Source organism: Acomys minous, assembly GCF_964271855.1.
Source record: "Acomys minous genome assembly, chromosome: 10".
NCBI classification, from domain to species: domain Eukaryota; kingdom Metazoa; phylum Chordata; class Mammalia; order Rodentia; family Muridae; genus Acomys; species Acomys minous.
The window spans coordinates 4187945-4204868 of record NC_140491.1 but is presented as its reverse complement, the minus strand read 5'-3'; the positions used below and the strand labels follow the sequence as shown (position 1 = coordinate 4204868).

Below are 16924 nucleotides of genomic sequence, written 5' to 3'. Positions count from 1 at the left end.
CTTGGCTTCCTCTCTATTATTTCCCTGTGGGGTTTCTCCTGTGTCATAAAACACTGGCGTTACTTCCTAAAATTTCAGCTGTACAGTGACACGTTGGCTGAATGATCTCTTAAAACATTTTTACTTCTTGGAACTACTTATTTAGAAACTTGACTCTAAAGTGGATATCTGAGCTAGTTTCTATTCTGTTTGTTTGTTAATTTACACCATAGAAAACCAAACAATGGAGGGTACATGGTATTAATCAAGGTGACGGTTAGTAGCAGCAGGAAACAAAGGGACCCGCTCACCTGGTGGCCAGGGCGCTGGGCAGAAGGGTGGTGATCAAGTGAATCATTCAAGCATCTCCAGTTGGTATAGATTATAGGTCTCCAAATCCATAGGCTGACCCTAAACAAACAAACAAAAAACCACCACCACCAACAACCTTCCCACAGGTATCAAGAAGGCAATAATGCTGAGAGAGGCTAACCTGGAAATCTAAAATTTTTAAATCTAGTTTTAGCCTGGAAACATGCATCGGTTAAGAAACTCTCAAACTAAAGCTTGGTGTTTGCTTCTGTTAAAAGCTTTCTGGTTTATTCTTATGTACATCTGAGTTTGATGATAATTCACCGACTTCCCAGGGTAAAATAAGGCCCCTTCCCATTGCTTATGCTGCTAACAGTTAATGGGAGAAGTGAAGGAGACGTACATGAAGGAGAGACTGTAACCAGGTCAGGTTACTGGAAAGACCATCCTGGAGCTGAAGACAAGCCGTGCTTCCTAGACACGGCTGAACTCATCATTTAGTGGATGTAGGACACGCCCACAGGGGTTCCCAGTGCAGTCTGAGGCGGGTGCTCCTCTATAGTGCTAGCAATTCTACTGTAAGGGTATTTTCTATCTAGTAAGGTGATTCCACTTCTGACTCTTGGAAACATTTACAGAAGCCCCACCACTTCTTCCTCTTCTTGCCAGCTAGTCAGTTGTCACATTAAAAAAAAAAAAGTATAAGGTTGCTGAGTGACACACAGCTCTTAAGGCCCAGTTTGCAGGATTTAATTGAGGTACTCCTTGGCCGTAGCTGCAGCTGTCCTGGTGTGGATCTGCGATGCAGATAATTAGGGCTTTTAGGTGTGCCAGCAGATTGTTAGGGGTGTTTATCTTAGGTGGTTATCATTCCTTGACCCTGTCCTCAAACTATGCAAGCATATTCTTGTGGAATACACCATTTTAGTTTCCATAAATTTAATTTCCTCTTTTCCAAATTTAAGATTATTAAAGAAAATGAGCCCAAAGGAGGATTTTGAATATATATTATTGTCTGCATGCACAAATTTATATTTCCTGTGATTGTCGCTGTACCAAGAAGCATTTTAAAGTTTTAAGACAAAAGAGTGATATGCTGATGTAGCAGTTTGCATCATGCACAGGGCTTTCTTGTATGTTTTTCCTAAAAAATTATGAAGGAAGCAAGGAAATTATTAAGTCCCCTATGATAATTAAAAAATCATTCTTTTTCATAATAATTGTTGGACAGAATTATTACAATGCATGCGATCTGTACTACTTGATATCGCATGTGTTACTGTTATAGATCAAGTATCTAGTTCAAAGTCAATAATACATGAATTCTTACATTTGCCCCTTTACTCTTTTAACAGCACAATTTCAAATATAAAAATGCTCAAATTTACTTTTTAAAATTTTGTAATGAATGCATATATTTAATTTATAAGACTACATATATCATATTATAATATGATCTAGTCTTTCAAATTTTTATCATTTGGTTGTGAGGTTTTAAAGTTTATCATTTTTAAAAAATCTTTGGTTTTCATCTAGGGAAGTTCTGCAGACATAGGAGCATTTGTTCAATTCCAGGAGTATTAAAAACTATCAACAACATTCTTTCTAACTGATTAAATTGTTATGAGATTTCAAGGTTTTGCCTCAAGAAAGCCTGAGTGAATTTCAGACTTTCTTTGCACTAAGTTAGGATGGATGATAGTCCGAGTTTCTGGAGGCACTTTTTTCATCTCTGCTTTATAGATGCAGGTCTGGCAATTGTACTACTATTCCCCAGGCTACTCTGGATGACTCTGTGATCCTGATTGCTTATTTTCAGCATTCTGCATAAACAACAGTAATCATACTTAGTAATGATTAAGTATTCAACATCGGGCAATAGTCATATTACATATGTGTGCTGACGTATTAATTCCTCACAGGAATCTTACAGAGCAGTTTCTTATATCAGCAAATTAGTTATTTTGGAACTCTTTTTTCTATATAAGAAAAATTAATTTGTATAATTTAAAATGTCATTTGTTCAGCAAAATTGTTCCAGACAACTTGCATGAATACACTGCCTTCTCAGTTATCAGGAATTAGGTATGAACCCTAGGGTGTCTGGTAATGATCCCAAATATCTTAGACAGTTGCACTCAGAAAACTCATGAGTTATGTTCTAAAATCCAGGAAAAACAAGGCTTCCAAACTGAGCTGGACTGCTGCTTGCATGTTACTTAAAGGATGACAGACTGACAGACCGTAGAGTACCATGACCAACTTTTCTTTACCCCATTTCTTTTTCTTTTCTCTAGACAGGGTTTCCCTGTGTAGCCCTGGCTGTCCTGGATTCTGTAGACCAGGCTGGCCTCTATCTCACAGAGATCAGCCTGTGTCTGCCTCCTGAGTGCTGGGATTAAAGGCGTGTGCCACCACCGCCTAGCCTTTTCTTTACTCTTGATAACATTAGACACCTTGTAGAGCCTCAGGAAGCATCTTAGCTGTACTCAAAATTTTGTGAGAGAAACATAGTTATCATTGCTATGCCCCTCTTGAGAATGATTTTTAAGAATTATCATTCACACTTCCTTTTGTGCAAACTGTTAGCAAATTAAGTGAAAGGCACTTGATGGTTGTCCCCCTCTGTCCCACCTCACTTGGAGACTTCCTGTTTAAGGTAGGGCTGGAGTCCGCGCGCAGGAGCTATGTGGGCTTGCTCGCCTCCTTCTCTCAGTTCTGATTCTCCTCACCAATGTAAAGACACCATTGCGTACTTACCCGGAAGCAGAGGGCCTGACCTTCCCAGTGCTGTACTGTGCATGATGGTGCAAAGCAGCTTCTGAAAGGATTTATCTGTAAATCTGACTTTACTTCCCATCTTCAAAGGTTTCCCTGCATCTTGTTGAAATAATATTTTCTGCTACTTGTTCTTAATTTATTGAATGTTTATATTTTTTCTTCTTCTGATTTTCTGTTAGTAGATCATTCCAGTGTGTGTGTGTGTGTGTGTGTGTGTGTGTGTGTGTGTGTGTGTGTGTGTGTGTGTTACATTATATATGTAGGTTTTATGTACCTTATAAGGCATATAGGTGTGTGTATGTATGTATGCACGTATGTATGTTATTTATAGTTTAACTCTGCCTTGTAGACTGAGGACTGTAGGTTAATCTGTATAATCAAGGACTTTTAATTCTAATCTTACAGGTCTTCAGAAAATTAGCATTTACTTTTCCTTTAGCTCCATCAATATCACTTGCTCTCCCCAAGTTGTGAGACTCTTCTCTATTGCCATGACATTTTAATTTGTGTCACGTTGTTTTTGGTTACATGACCTCAACCTTAGGAATCTGCCTGACCTCAGACTCCAAAACAACATGCTGAACACACGCACACACACACACACACAGATGCACACATGCACGCAGCAAGAGGCCTTGTAACCAACAGAGAGTAACCACATCATCAGGCATCGGGCCCAACACCCCTCCAACCACATTTTCTGTCATTGTCTTTATTGAGAAATAATCATGCATGATTTAATTTGCCCATTTAAAGTGTACCATCAGGTGTTGTTAGTGAGTTTACAAAGCTGTGCATACATTATTTACATACTACTTAAGAATGGCTAACAGAAAATGTGAAAGCATCCGTTCTCCCTTCTCTCACCCTCTCCTGCCTTTCCTTTCTCCACAATTTTCCTTTGCTGTAAGAAATGGCTTATCATCTTTCTGTCTCTAGTTATCTGCCTATTCATGCAATTTAAACACGTCCTCCCTATTGAGCTGTGACTTTGCAGCCCTTGGCCAACAGCTCTACACTTCTCAGTTCGTGACAGTCACTCAAGTGTCTGCTAACCACCATGCTACTCTCTGCAAGGCCAGTATTCGATATCCCGTGTCTGAGATGTAGTATTTACACATCGTTAGGCTTAATTTCAGCTAGCCTGAAAGGCTATCAGTGTTGTTGTGTGTATCCTATAGCTATTGAGTGGAATGTTCTGCAAATATCTGTAAGGTCTGTTTTGTCTAGAGTACAGTTTAAATATGTTTCCTTGATAATATTCTGCGTGGGCATTCTAGAGTCTGTCCACCGCAGAGGGTGAAATACTGAAGTCCTCTTTAATACGGCTCAAATCTTCCTTTGCATCCATCCGTTTTTGGTTTATGTTTCCAGATCTCAGGTTTTGGGTCTACACTTATTTACAATTGTTATCTGGTTAAGCTAACCTCTGTGTTATGTAGCTATCACTGTGGCATCTTTTTTTTTTTTTTTTTTTTTTTTTTTTACAGTTTTTGGTGGTAAGGTCTACTTACCTTACCTTACGAACAGACCCTCTGGCTGTCTGTTGGTCTTTGTTTAGGTGGAAGATTATTTTCCATCCTTTCACTTTCAGCTGACATATTTCTTTACAGGTAAAGTAAGTTTCATTTGCATTCAAAATAGTTGAGTCTTGGTTTTTGTTTTTAATGCAGGCACCTACTCTATGTCTTTTAATTGCAGAATTATTCTACTTATATTCAAGGTAATTATTGACAGACAAGGAAATACAACTGTCATTTCGTACATTATTCGGAATTGGCTTATTCTTATGATGTTTTCTGTGGTTATCATGATTTTTCCTCAAGTACCTTGTTTTTTAGGCTATTGCTCTTCTGTTTTTAGTGTATCATTGTGTTTTTTGCCTTGTGGTTACTATGGTACATACAAAAACATGTAGTTACAATGGAGATTTTAATCTGATAGCAGCTTGATTGTAGTCATAAAATATTCCACATTTTCACTCTGCTGCTCCTCCCACATTGAGTTTTTTTGATGATATATATATTAATAATTTATAACTGTGTTTTATATATTTCTTAATGATTCATTGTGGTCATGATTTTTCTTTTGAGGTATATATGTACATGTAAGTGTGTGCAAGTGGTCACCTATGCCATGTGGAAGTCAGAGTTCAACCTTAGATATTTCCTCAGATTCTGTCCATATTATTTTTTTGAGATAGAATCTCTCTACGGGACCAGTGCTTCACTCATTTGGCTATGCTGGGCAGCCAATGAACTTCAGAGATCCACCTGCCTTTCCGTTTCTATGTGGGGCATTAAAAGTGGAAGCCACTCTGACTGGCTTTTTGTGTGAATGCTGGGGTTGAACATATGTTGTCATGTTTGAGTGACACTCCGTTTCTTTAATAAATTTGCTTTTAAAATTTCATATTAGAATATAATATTAAGGTTTCTGAGTTCAGTTCACTGCTTACATCTACCACTGATATGTACAAGACAAGCTCAGCCACAAGCTCTCTCTGTTGTGTGTCTGAGAAGGTCTTTGTTCCTCCTTTATGTCTGAATGGGATACTTGAAGAGGGCAGTGTTCTCGGTCAGCAGCACTCCATCACCCCCTCAGTACCTTGAGCGTGTATGCCCATCACCCTTCATGCCTTGTAACGTTTCTGCCGAGATGTTTGCTAGATAGGCAGTTTCCTGTATTGTATTCCCTTCTTTGTGTTGTTGCTTTCAGAACCCTCTCTTAGAGTCTGGGCATTGATAGTTTGATTGGAATATGGCTTCTTGTGGTTTTAGTTTGGTTAAATGTGACTGGTATTCTTTCATTTTTTTTTGTACCCTGATATTTATATCTTTCTGTAAGTTTGGAAAGTTTCATGCTGTTACTTCTGAAAGTCAGCTTTCTGTTCCTATCTCTCCTCCATCTTTAGATGCTGTACTATAAATCACTTAAGCTTTCCTCATTCCTTTTCATTCTTTTTTCTTTTTCTCCTCTGATTGGAAAATCTCAATGTCGGGTTGCCATCAGCCGGCCCATCCAGAATCCCGGTCTAGAATTAGTAAAGATCTAGTGCCACCAAAGAGCGTCAACAAAGGTTCGAAGAGGCCACTGTCTCACCACATGTGCAGGCATCAGCATAAGGACACTCGGATGGCAAAAAACCAGAGAAACATGGCACCATCAGAAGAAACCAAGAACGCTCTACAAGCAGACCACGATGAAACAGAGATTTATGAAATGACAGACAAACAATTCAGAATTGTCCTTCTAAGTAAGTTCAGAGAATTACGAGAAAATACAGACAAGAAGCTCAGCGAAATTCGGGAAATAATCCATGATCAACACGAGATGTTTGACAGGGAAATAAAAGTTAATCATTTCAAGATAAAAATCCTAGAAGTAAAGAATACGATAAGTGAACTGGCAAATTCAACGACAAGTTTCAACAGAAGACTTGATAAAGCTGAAGGGAGAATCAGTGAACTGGAAGACTGGGCATACGATTCCAGACTTTAAGAAAGCAGTGTAACAGCTGAGCAAGGCGGCTCCTGCTGATGGCTTGCCTCAAGCTGACAGAGTTTCTGATCTATTTCAAAATTTGTACAAGAGTAATAATATAAGCATTTACTCTATAAAATTGTATGTGTATACAAATATGCCAATGCCTGAGTCCTTATTTCCTAGAGGACACTTATAAAATTATGAACAAAATAAAATATGCAGAAAATTTTAATTAAGTTTTATTTGTGTGCACAAATACACTAATGATTTGAGGTCTCGCTTCTCAAGTTTATTTTTCCTATAACTATCATCGCACATGACTTTTGACAAATGATGCCTTCTAATATTTTCTTTGGGAGAGAAATATATTTTAATTTTGCTTGTAACTTTTAAAAAAATTTAATAAACAATAATAGCTGTATTCAATACCTTATCGATGTCTAAGCAACAGGATGGAATTGCTATCTTTCCTTTCCTCTATTTTAAAAAATTCTTGCTCTGTAACTTTTCTACATGGAGAGCCTGTCGAAGCTTGGTTAGTCCACAAGGGAAGTGTGGCAGTGAAAGTAGTGTCTTGATCTGCCCCAGGTAGCTTATAGGAAAAGAGAAGTGGCAGCTAGAGGGTCCGAGCAGCAAGCTGGGGGCCTGTCTTAGGTACAGTGGTGAGAGGAACTGCATGGGCTGTGAATCCAAGGGAAGTCGATGGGTCTAAAGCTTGAGAGGAGTTAGCTTGATGGGTGAAAGCCATAACAGCATGGAGACTCTTTGTACCTGACAACGATGCTGAGCCTCCACTCTTATTTGCATATTACTGCTAGAGTATGGAGCTGGGTTCATATGCCCTTGTGGGAATCTCAGTGGTACCTTCGTTGGGCAGCTATCGGCTCTGTGTTTGCGTGGCATCTGGAAGAAACAACTGCCCTCCCTGTAATAAAGATTTTTCTGAACTCCTTCCAACCTGTTACAGTTAAACATTCGCGTGTGTCCATTGGCCCAGGACTCACAGCATCCTGCCTGGATAGAGAGCTGGAGCTTTGGCGCTCAGGTCAAATCAAGCTGATCATATAAAACTTGAGGTTTATAATACCTATGCTTAAAATGGGGTGAACAGCAATCACTGCTCATCGCAATATGGTAGTCTTCTATTGGTGCTGAAATGGATCTCCGTTGGCTTTGTGGTTTAAACGCAGATATATTACTTTATGGTTATCGTGACCAAAAGCCTGAGTGATATAGGATTGTTACAGGATTACATCATGGTTTTGGCATAGCAACCCCGCTGAAGCCCTAGAGAGCATAACACTTCCCCCACCCCCAGCTTCCAGAGGGTTCCCACATTTCTTTGCTCTTAGCTCTGGATAAGTCTCACTCCAGCTTCCATTAGTTTGTTTTTTCTGACTTTCCTTCTTTACCACGTATAAGCATTCGTGACTGCTCTGGGCTCACTCAAATAATCGAAGACAGGCTACCATTATCATTAGGATCTGGAATGATTCCTCAAAACTCATATGTTAAAGACTTGGTCTCCAGCTGCTGGAGGTGGACACTGGAGGTGCAGAGGCAATGACACCCGGGACCTGGTAAAAGTAGGTCACTAGGGAACGCTTTGCAGCTTTATTTTTGCCTAACACCTTCATGTTCTCTCCCTTTACTTCACGGTCGTTATGAGCTGAGCTACTGCATTCTCACTGACGTGATGCTGTTTCTCACCACTGGCCAAGAAGCAACACAGCCAAGAGCCCATGGACTGAAACCTGTGAGAAGTGTGAGGCCAGTTAAACCTTTCCCTCCCTAAGCAAGCTGCCTTCCTCGTGTTTATTTGTCACGGTACCAGAAGGCTTACTTATAGATAAACTTGGACTGACTAGTGGAGTCACTGCTGGGACTATACTCAGTGATGGTGTTCAGAGATGTTGGCGTTGCTCCTCAGGAAGAGCTTGGAATGGCTTGGAAGTGTGCATTAGCGAAGCCCAAGAATGTTGCAAGTGCAGCTTAGTGGAAGACTGTGGTGATCTCGGAGGACAAAAGTGCTGGCAGAAATAGAGACAGTGGAGAGTGTGCTCTTGAGGTTCCACATGGGATCAGAGACTCTGTTGGGAACTGGACTAGAACATTCATGCCACATTGTGAGGAAACCTTCTATACTTAGGCCATGCCCAAGAGACTTTGTGTCCGGGCACATTTAAAGGTAATGAGCTGCTTAACCTGGTGGTGGCAGTGCATTCAGGTCATGCCGTGGTTACTGTTGGTGGCATGACGCCTGATTCACAGTGAGAATGAAGATGAAAGAGCAGAGTAGAAAGCTGTTAGACACTTAAAGCTTCTAAAGGGAAGGAACCTATAAGTTGGAGAGGTGTGGCTGCTGAAGAGATTAGTGCCATTGAAAGAAATCAAATACTTAGAGTAACAGGTCAATTGGGACTGAACTTTTTGCATACGCTTTGCCCTTGTGCATTATTATGTTTCACCTCACTGTCTTGCCATCATGAATTAAAGCCATTTCACTCCGCCAGATGCTTCTTGCTACGATCGTGCCTTAAACAGGAATCTGAAAGTAAGAAATGAGCACAAGTAACACTGACAGAAATCTCAGCAAGTGTCAGCCAAGCAAACCCTGTCCCCTGTAAGTTCTTTTTCTCTTGTATTTAGTTGTAGCCATCAGGAGTCACTACACCCATGTGTATGGATCTCAGTGTTTACAAAATCCTTTTTGTCGTGAAGAAGAACATGCTTACATCTTGTAGGGATTATGCTATGAGTGCTTTATTACTTATTATCCTGTCTAGTCTTTCGGAGGTTAAGGTAATTTGGTCAAGAGGATATTAAAGTTGTGTAACAGACTAGAATCATGTGTAACAGACTAGAATCATGCCCCATACTATTTTGTTTCCATGTAGAGGAGCCATACATGTGTCATGGCTACTTGTAAGCAGAATGCAACTCTAAATTTTTGATATTGGTGTTGGCTGATAAGATAGTAACAGACATCTGGAGGCTCAAAGTTAACATGAATGATTATACTCATACTTTCTACGTTGTTGCCACTATCACAACAAGGACGTGTTTCCCCAAACCCAGTTGTCCCAGAAGCACGAGGGAGACATAGACCTAGATGCCACTAGTAGGCTGAAGCCAGCTCTGTAGCACGCAGCCTTGTTCAGCCAGACTGCCGGGAACTTCAGACTCACGAGCGAGCAACGCCTGCATAGTGGTTTATTTCACTCAGCTTTGTTGGTTTTCAGAGCAGCAGAAGAGTACTGAGTACTGAGTACCTCAGAGGTTTACAAATGGTAAGTTACATATGTGTCTGCCTGTGTGCTTGGCTTCAACAGTTGGGCCCTTATTCCTAAGCAACTAGTGTCTAACAGATGGCTAACACGCAATGTCACGGAAACACCTTGGGGTGTGATTTCCCAGAGCAAAAACTTTTACAAGAAAAGGCTTTAAATCTCAAAATCCTATGGAGGTCAACTCTCCTTAAGCAGATCACACTAGGAGAGTGTGAAGGCCATACATTATCTGTCAGTGTAGTTTAAGGCTAACGTTTTGAGGTTCACTGTATACTCCTGGGATGTTGACTTGTGACTAATTTGCATCTCTTTTCTTGGTGATCAGATTCATGAGATTAAAATTTTAAATAGAACAAATCACCTATTTTTATTATACATACTTGCTAGTTTTCTCTCTGTATTTATTATATTTTGGGTATTTGTTGTTCCATGTTGATAATTTTGATTGTGACAAATTATCAGAACGAAACAGCAAATACCTTGAGAGTAAAAAGGAATGGATTTAAAGGTAAGCATTGGCAATAAGGAATCAATTGTTTCTTACTAACTATTAGTCATTAATAAAGTTAAATGAATAGCATTATGGAAAGAAGAGAAAAATACGGAAGGAAAAGAAGACATCTGATGAACAGTACCTTTGACTAAGTCCACATCAGGATCAGACATCCCACAGATCCCCTTATCACGTTCTTTAAGGATGACTCTTATGCATTACTCTTGCCAAGGCAAAAAAATTTTATTCAGGATGAGAGTCACTAGGCCCTGAAGGCTTGTGTAACGTTGCTGTCACTTGATTGTATACTGCTAAATGCCATGTGTTATACCTGCCTTCTTAATGTTTGCTCCTTCTTGGAGTTGTTTCTACTTGTTTCTTTTTAAAGGTATCTTCTTCCTCCTCGTTTCCTCTCTTCTTCCTCTTTCTTCTCTTGTTCTTTCTCCTTTTCCAGATTTCCCATATCCCACCTTTGGAATGGCAGCGTCTGTTACTCATTTCCTAACTGCATTTTGCAGGCAGATGACCTGCTCTGATCTTACAGGTTTCTAGCTGGAAGTCATTTTCCTTTAGTCTTAAACAGAACTCTGGGCTTTTGAATTGAGCCTGGAATGAATTAAGACTTAGAGATTACAGGGAAGGAAGGAAGGGACTTTGTGTTGTGAAAAGCACACTCATTTGGGAGGTGTGTGTGTGAGTGTGTGTGTGTATGTGTGTGAGTGTGTGTATGCGAGTGTGTGTGCACATGTGTGAGTGTGTATGTGTGTGCAAGTGTGTGCGTGTATGCATGTGAGTGGTGTGTGTGAGTGTGTGTACACTATGGTATCACCAGGCTACCTAGAATCTTCACGTGTTGGGACATTACTTCTTCGTTGTGACAGGATTTAAAGGTGCATGCAGTGGAGGCTGGTTTGAGGTGGGACCTTCAGAGTGAGTTCTTCGTTCCCTCGGAGCAGTAGCCAGCAATCTCAGCAGCTCGTCTCTCTTTCGTCTCAAGCTCACGTGCTCTCTCCCTCCTTCCTCTTTCTCCCATCTTACGAAGCAGCATGAAACTGTCATTGGATTCACCTGCCCAGGCTTGGACCTCCCGGCTCCCAGGACCGTAAGCCCAAACAACTTTCTTTCCATTCTATGTTACTGGGTTTCAGGTGTTCCGAATAGCTAAAGGCCCCAATTCGGTAGTTGGAGGGTGTGAGTCGTGACTTCTAGGGAAGCAGGGTCGTTCTCATGACAAGAAGACAGTGGGTCAGCCGAGGCTCCCGCAGCCGATGGGGATCTGGGACTCAAGCAGCTTCTGCCGCAGCCCAGAGGATGATGCAGGAGCCGAGGGGCTGAAGGTTCACTGCTTTGAAGCTTGGTCAGGCCTAATTATACAGTCAGCTAATACTTTCCAATTAAAAGAAATATTCAACATTTAACCTCACATAAACCAACCTTCCACAGTGATTTCACATGTCTTTATAACTTCACCAAAAAGTTAAAAAAAAAAAAAAGGAAGATTGGGACAGGTTTTACAAATTATCTTAATTAGCCCCAACTTTCTATTTGTATTGAAAATAATTTTCTCATACAACATATTCTGATCACAGCTCCCCTTCCTTCATCTCCTCCCAGATCTTTCCCACCTCTTTACCCATCCAACTGCAAACCTTTTTTCTCTCTTTCTTTAGAAAACAAACAAAAATAAAAATAAAAACGACAAATAAAAAGCAAAAGAAACAAATATACACAGAAATATGTAATACAGAAACCAAAATTAATAAAAACACAAAATCAAAAACCATAATATATAATCAAAAGACTAGTAAAGTAGAAAAGAAGCCCGAAGCATTATGCCGCCAAAAACAAACAAACAAACAAACAAACAAACAAAAACCCCCAAAAACCTCTAAAAATACTATTGCGTTCACTTTGTGTGGGCCGTCTGCTACTGGGTATGCAGCCTGTTATTAAGTGTGGTTTGTAGGCTCAGTGAGACTCCATTGGACAAAATTAATTTTTCATCCGTGAGTCGTTGACCCTTAGATGTGCCTTCTGATTGGCGATGGGGGGCTTGTGTCCACCTCCCTCAGTGCTGGGGCCCCCCAGGCTTGACCCTGTGCACAGGGCCACAGCCTCTCCAAGTTCACGTGTCCTGCAGTGTGTGGCAGTCACGGTTTCCCTGTAGTCACCCTTGCCCTCTGACTCTTGCAACCTTTCTGTCTCCTCTTCCGCATGAACTCTGAGGGGAAGGTTATCCCAACTTTCACAGCTGTTACCTAATTATGAAATATATACATCTATCTATATCATACCACGATCTTTCTTTCTATATATCCATCCCTTTCTTTCATCTCCAAGGCTTCTACTTATCATGAGAAACCAGGGTTCTGTGATTCAGTTGTAAGTTGATCTTTCCAACGAGGCTTTTTTTAGGCCGTATAAAGGATTTCTGGGCATGGAACTCGCCTGATGACGGAAGCCAAGAAGATTTGAAATAGACACAGGGACTGGGATAAATTGGGTGACTGCCAACACTGATTGACCGAGTCTTTTTCTCTCATTTCCTCCTCTCCTCTATGTACACTGGTGAATGCACAGGACATTATTCAACTTGACTTTTCTGTATCGGATTTACAGCAGTGCTTAGCTCTTACTTTTCAGAGTGGACTAGAATTTCTGTTCATAGAGTTCCCTACTCACGGATAACACAGTGAGGGTCCAGGAGAGCTGCAAAAATGGTCCTGATGCAATTATCTCCATCACTGTCCTCAGCCCTATAACGTGCTCCTGGTGCTGTGCACATCCCCTGAAGCTCTCCCACCGCCTCTTTCCCAGGGAGCCCAGGCTTTTGACAACACCGTTCTCACAGTTACTCAGAAGTAAGAGGAAACTCTGGGGTTTGGGAACCAAAGGCCCATTTTTCTTGGTGAGATTACTCTCTAGTAGTATCTTAAATGATTAATGTGCTTATTTGTCCTCCTTTAGTGAGTAACAGCAGTGTGCTCTGGAGGGAGATGGCCTGGTTTCAGATGCAGTATATGTTTTTTTTCCTATGTATTCTGTAGAAATCCACTTCTACACATCCCATTGCTTCCTTCCTTCCTCCCTTTCTTTTTTCTCTTGGTTTTTCAAGATAGGGTTTCTCTGTGTAGCCTTGGCTGTCCTGAACTCAATCTGTAGACCAGGCTGGGCTCGAACTCACAGAGATCCTCCTGCCTCAACCTCTCTGAGTGCTGGGCTAACAGGAGTGTGCGCCCATGATTGGTTCTTACCAGTTTCTTTGTTGGTAAAGAGAAGATAGTGGTAGTAGTTATTTTCTATGACGTCAATAAGCTACTTTAAAACAAGCATTTGCCCAATATCTGGGTAATTACAAGTGCCCAGTGAATACTGTTCTTATTTATATAATCTCTTTTAAAAACTATAGTTAAGGCACTACTAAACTGCTGATAGCAGGAGAAATAGTGTTCCCCTAGGGAAGAACACACACATCTAATACCAAATGATCAACCTGAATACACACACACACACACACACACACACAAACACACACACACAAGTAATATTCACTAGGTAGGGTGTAATTAGGAATATACATATATACATGTACTTACATATGTGTGTATGTAGTAAAAATTAAAGAAAATATAGGCCATAAATTTGAAAGAGACCATGCAGGGCATATGAAAGGGTGTGGAGAGAATAAAAGAAAGAGAGAAGTTATTAAATTATATTGTTCTCAAAAAATTTAAAAAATGTTTCCCCAAATGTATATTATTAATATATTTTCCTGTTTTAAAAGATGAAATTGGTATTATGGAGGAAAAGAACCCCACTAAGCATTGGCAGTTCAAAGATTAATAGCACACAGTTCCTATCCTGAGAGAACCTTGGTTTATTCTTATGAAAAATATCACACATTGGAAATGCAAGATAGAATATGAACTCAGGAGATTTTTCAGGGACAGAAGTAGGACATCTGACCCAACTGTGTAAATCTTAGCACAGTTCTGTTGCCCACAGACAGTGTCCCTTAGACCTAAGTCTGCGTGGGAAGCCGCCTACCACTGAATGCTTTCCTGCCAGAGGCAGCATTTCTCTCTGGGGGGGGGCGGTGTCTCTGCGGCTGCCTCTAGACTTGGATCAGCTTCTACCACAAGAACCAGTTTTTCTGAGGCCAGTTCCCCTTTTTCACATCCTGCCTCGGCTCTGGCCCCTTCCCTTGCTGTGGATGGCATGGCTGCCCTTCCCTGTCTACTTGGTCAAGTGTTCACAATGGAGCCAGTCACCCACAGGCCTCCTGTGTTTGCTTTCCTCCCTTCCTCCCTCACATCTGTCACCCTCCACATCCTAGCCTGCGCTCTCTGGGACAGAGGCAAATGCACTCTCTTCTGGGCTGATTATTCATGCTTTGTACACCAACCCAGAATGATTTTGTCCCCAGGGATAGCTCTAAGCTACAGAGGACACTACTAGACAGGGGTTGGACATATAGGGTTTGATACATTACCAAAGAAGTTTGGCAGCGGCAGTTGATGAGGCTATTTGCTGGATTAATTATGTGATGAAAAACAGGCTTTTTCTGAGGTTCCATTTGATACAGGGGAACAGGGTAAATTAGTGTGCCCTCTTGGGGTTCCTAGCCTCATTAATAAAACAATTTAGGAATGAGCTCAAATGCAAACTCAAGGACAGCTTTATTAGAGTTAAAAAGAAAACCCCAGGGCAGGCAAGATACAAGATTAAGCTCCTTCTGGGCAGAAGGGGATGACAGTAAAACTGGCAAAAAATTTTTTATTAATGGCTATGAAATGCTAGCAAATAAGTCATCTGTTTTATCTATGGTCATCTATAGTATTCATATGATCTACCTGTAGTTGGATGCCGGTTGTATAAGCTGTAGAAAAGTATATTTGGGCTGTGGACACATTGGCTGAGGATATGTGGCACGCTGAGTCCAGTCAGCACCATTATCAAAGGTAAATAAAGAAAAGGAAAATGGAGCAGTTGACATGCCAAGGTTGCTGGGGAAAATCTCACAGGGCCCTTCTTCTAGATGAAGAGTTGCATGCAAGTAATGACCGACTCTTATCAGTCCTCTTGGAGGAGCATAGGTCTTTCCCAGGAATGAACTCCCCTGCTTGGTTAAATGATATCACGTGCTTAGATCTAAAAACATACATATGAGCAACACTAAACTATTTAGTTTAAACTTACAGGTTGTATTTATATATTAATTTGTGTGTGTGCGCGCGCGCGTACATGCATGTGCGTATGCACGCATGTGTGTGTATGTAATAATACTAATTCCAGGAAAAGAAGTCATCGGTTCGTGAGGGCGTGATGGGGGATGAGGGAGGGTTTGGAGGGAGGAAAGAGAGGGGGAAATGACATATATACAGTGCACATATGTAAAATTTAAGAATTAATTAAAGTTGAGAAATTAAGCATGGAAAAGGTGCACGCTGCAGTTGTCCTGGCTGGAGCAATCTAAGGAGAAAGCAGCCTCCACACAACACTGCACGTGGTTTTATTTCTTCCTGATGTAGATCAAAATTAAAACACAGAACACAACAACTGTGTTCATTCGCAAGCTCTGTCCTTTCACCTTGTCTCAGAAGCCGGTTGCCTCAGGGGCTCTGGAGGCTTTGAGCTGGAAGTCAGTTTCACAGCCTCACATCTGAGAACAGCGCTAGAAAGCTCTCTGCACGCAGAGCCAGGCAAACCCGTTCTCAGAGCGGCTTTGAGCAAACTCCCTTCGGCTTGCCTGGTCACAAACAAGCTTGTGTTTTGTTTTGTTTTGTTTTTGTTTGTTTTTTGTTTTTTTTAATTACTTGAAAGTATAGTACCATATGAAGAATAAGAGAAAGACCTTTTATCGGATGTCTGTATGTGTTAGAAAGTATCTAATTTTTATGTATTGGAAATAGATTTTTTCCTCACATAATATATTCACAGCTAACAGTTTCCCTCCCTCTACTCCTTCCAGTTTCTCCCCACCTCCCTTCTCATCCGAATCCACTCTCTGTCTCTCACTAGAAAATAGCTTTCTAAGGGTTAATAATAAATAAAATAATATAAAAATTAACACATTTGAGTTGATCAAAGCAAACAGAAGGAAAAGAGCCCAAGAGAAGGGACTGGTAAATCTCAGAGCAGAGACAAATGGCTGAGGTACCTGTTTAACATATCAGAGTGGACGGCTGCCAGGTTCTCCCAGCATCCCTCAGTCCTCACAGGGTATGGGCGGCATATGTACCCACTAACCTAAACCTCTCCAGTCCAGGGCCTGGACTGCCCTTCCCCCAGCTGCCCTTCCCTGTGCGGTCCAGCTATTTTGGCCGCCTGCCCTTTTGTGTGCCCTTTACTCTCCTGTCTCTCCCCTCTTCCCTCTGCCTCTTCTCACGTTGCCCGGCTCAGGGTCAAGTTCACTCTGGGCTCTTCTAGATGTCTCTGTCTCTGGCTATGCTTTCCCTCACATCTCTGATAAACCTCCTCCACCATACCTAGTAGCAAACATATTCTTCCTTTTTATTTTATTTTTTTTTTCATTCAGGCACAAAACTCAGAGGCACACTAGTTCACACACTCAAGAATTTCA

General features: G+C 41.0%; 1 protein-coding gene across 2 annotated transcripts in view; it reads left to right on the top strand.

Moving 5' to 3' along the window:
• The window catches only part of GRXCR1 (glutaredoxin and cysteine rich domain containing 1), a 143291-nt gene that overhangs the window by 36315 nt on the left and 90052 nt on the right, over positions 1 to 16924 (top strand). The window contains exon 3 of one of the 2 annotated variants that reach the window (XM_084797290.1): positions 6085 to 6713. The exons of the other annotated variant lie outside the window; for it this stretch is intronic. Within the exon in view, the coding sequence (XP_084653416.1) occupies positions 6085 to 6573 (489 nt within the window). The 3' untranslated portion in view covers positions 6574 to 6713. Of the gene's footprint in view, positions 1 to 6084; positions 6714 to 16924 lie in introns of those variants that run through there. 2 annotated transcript variants of the gene reach the window in all.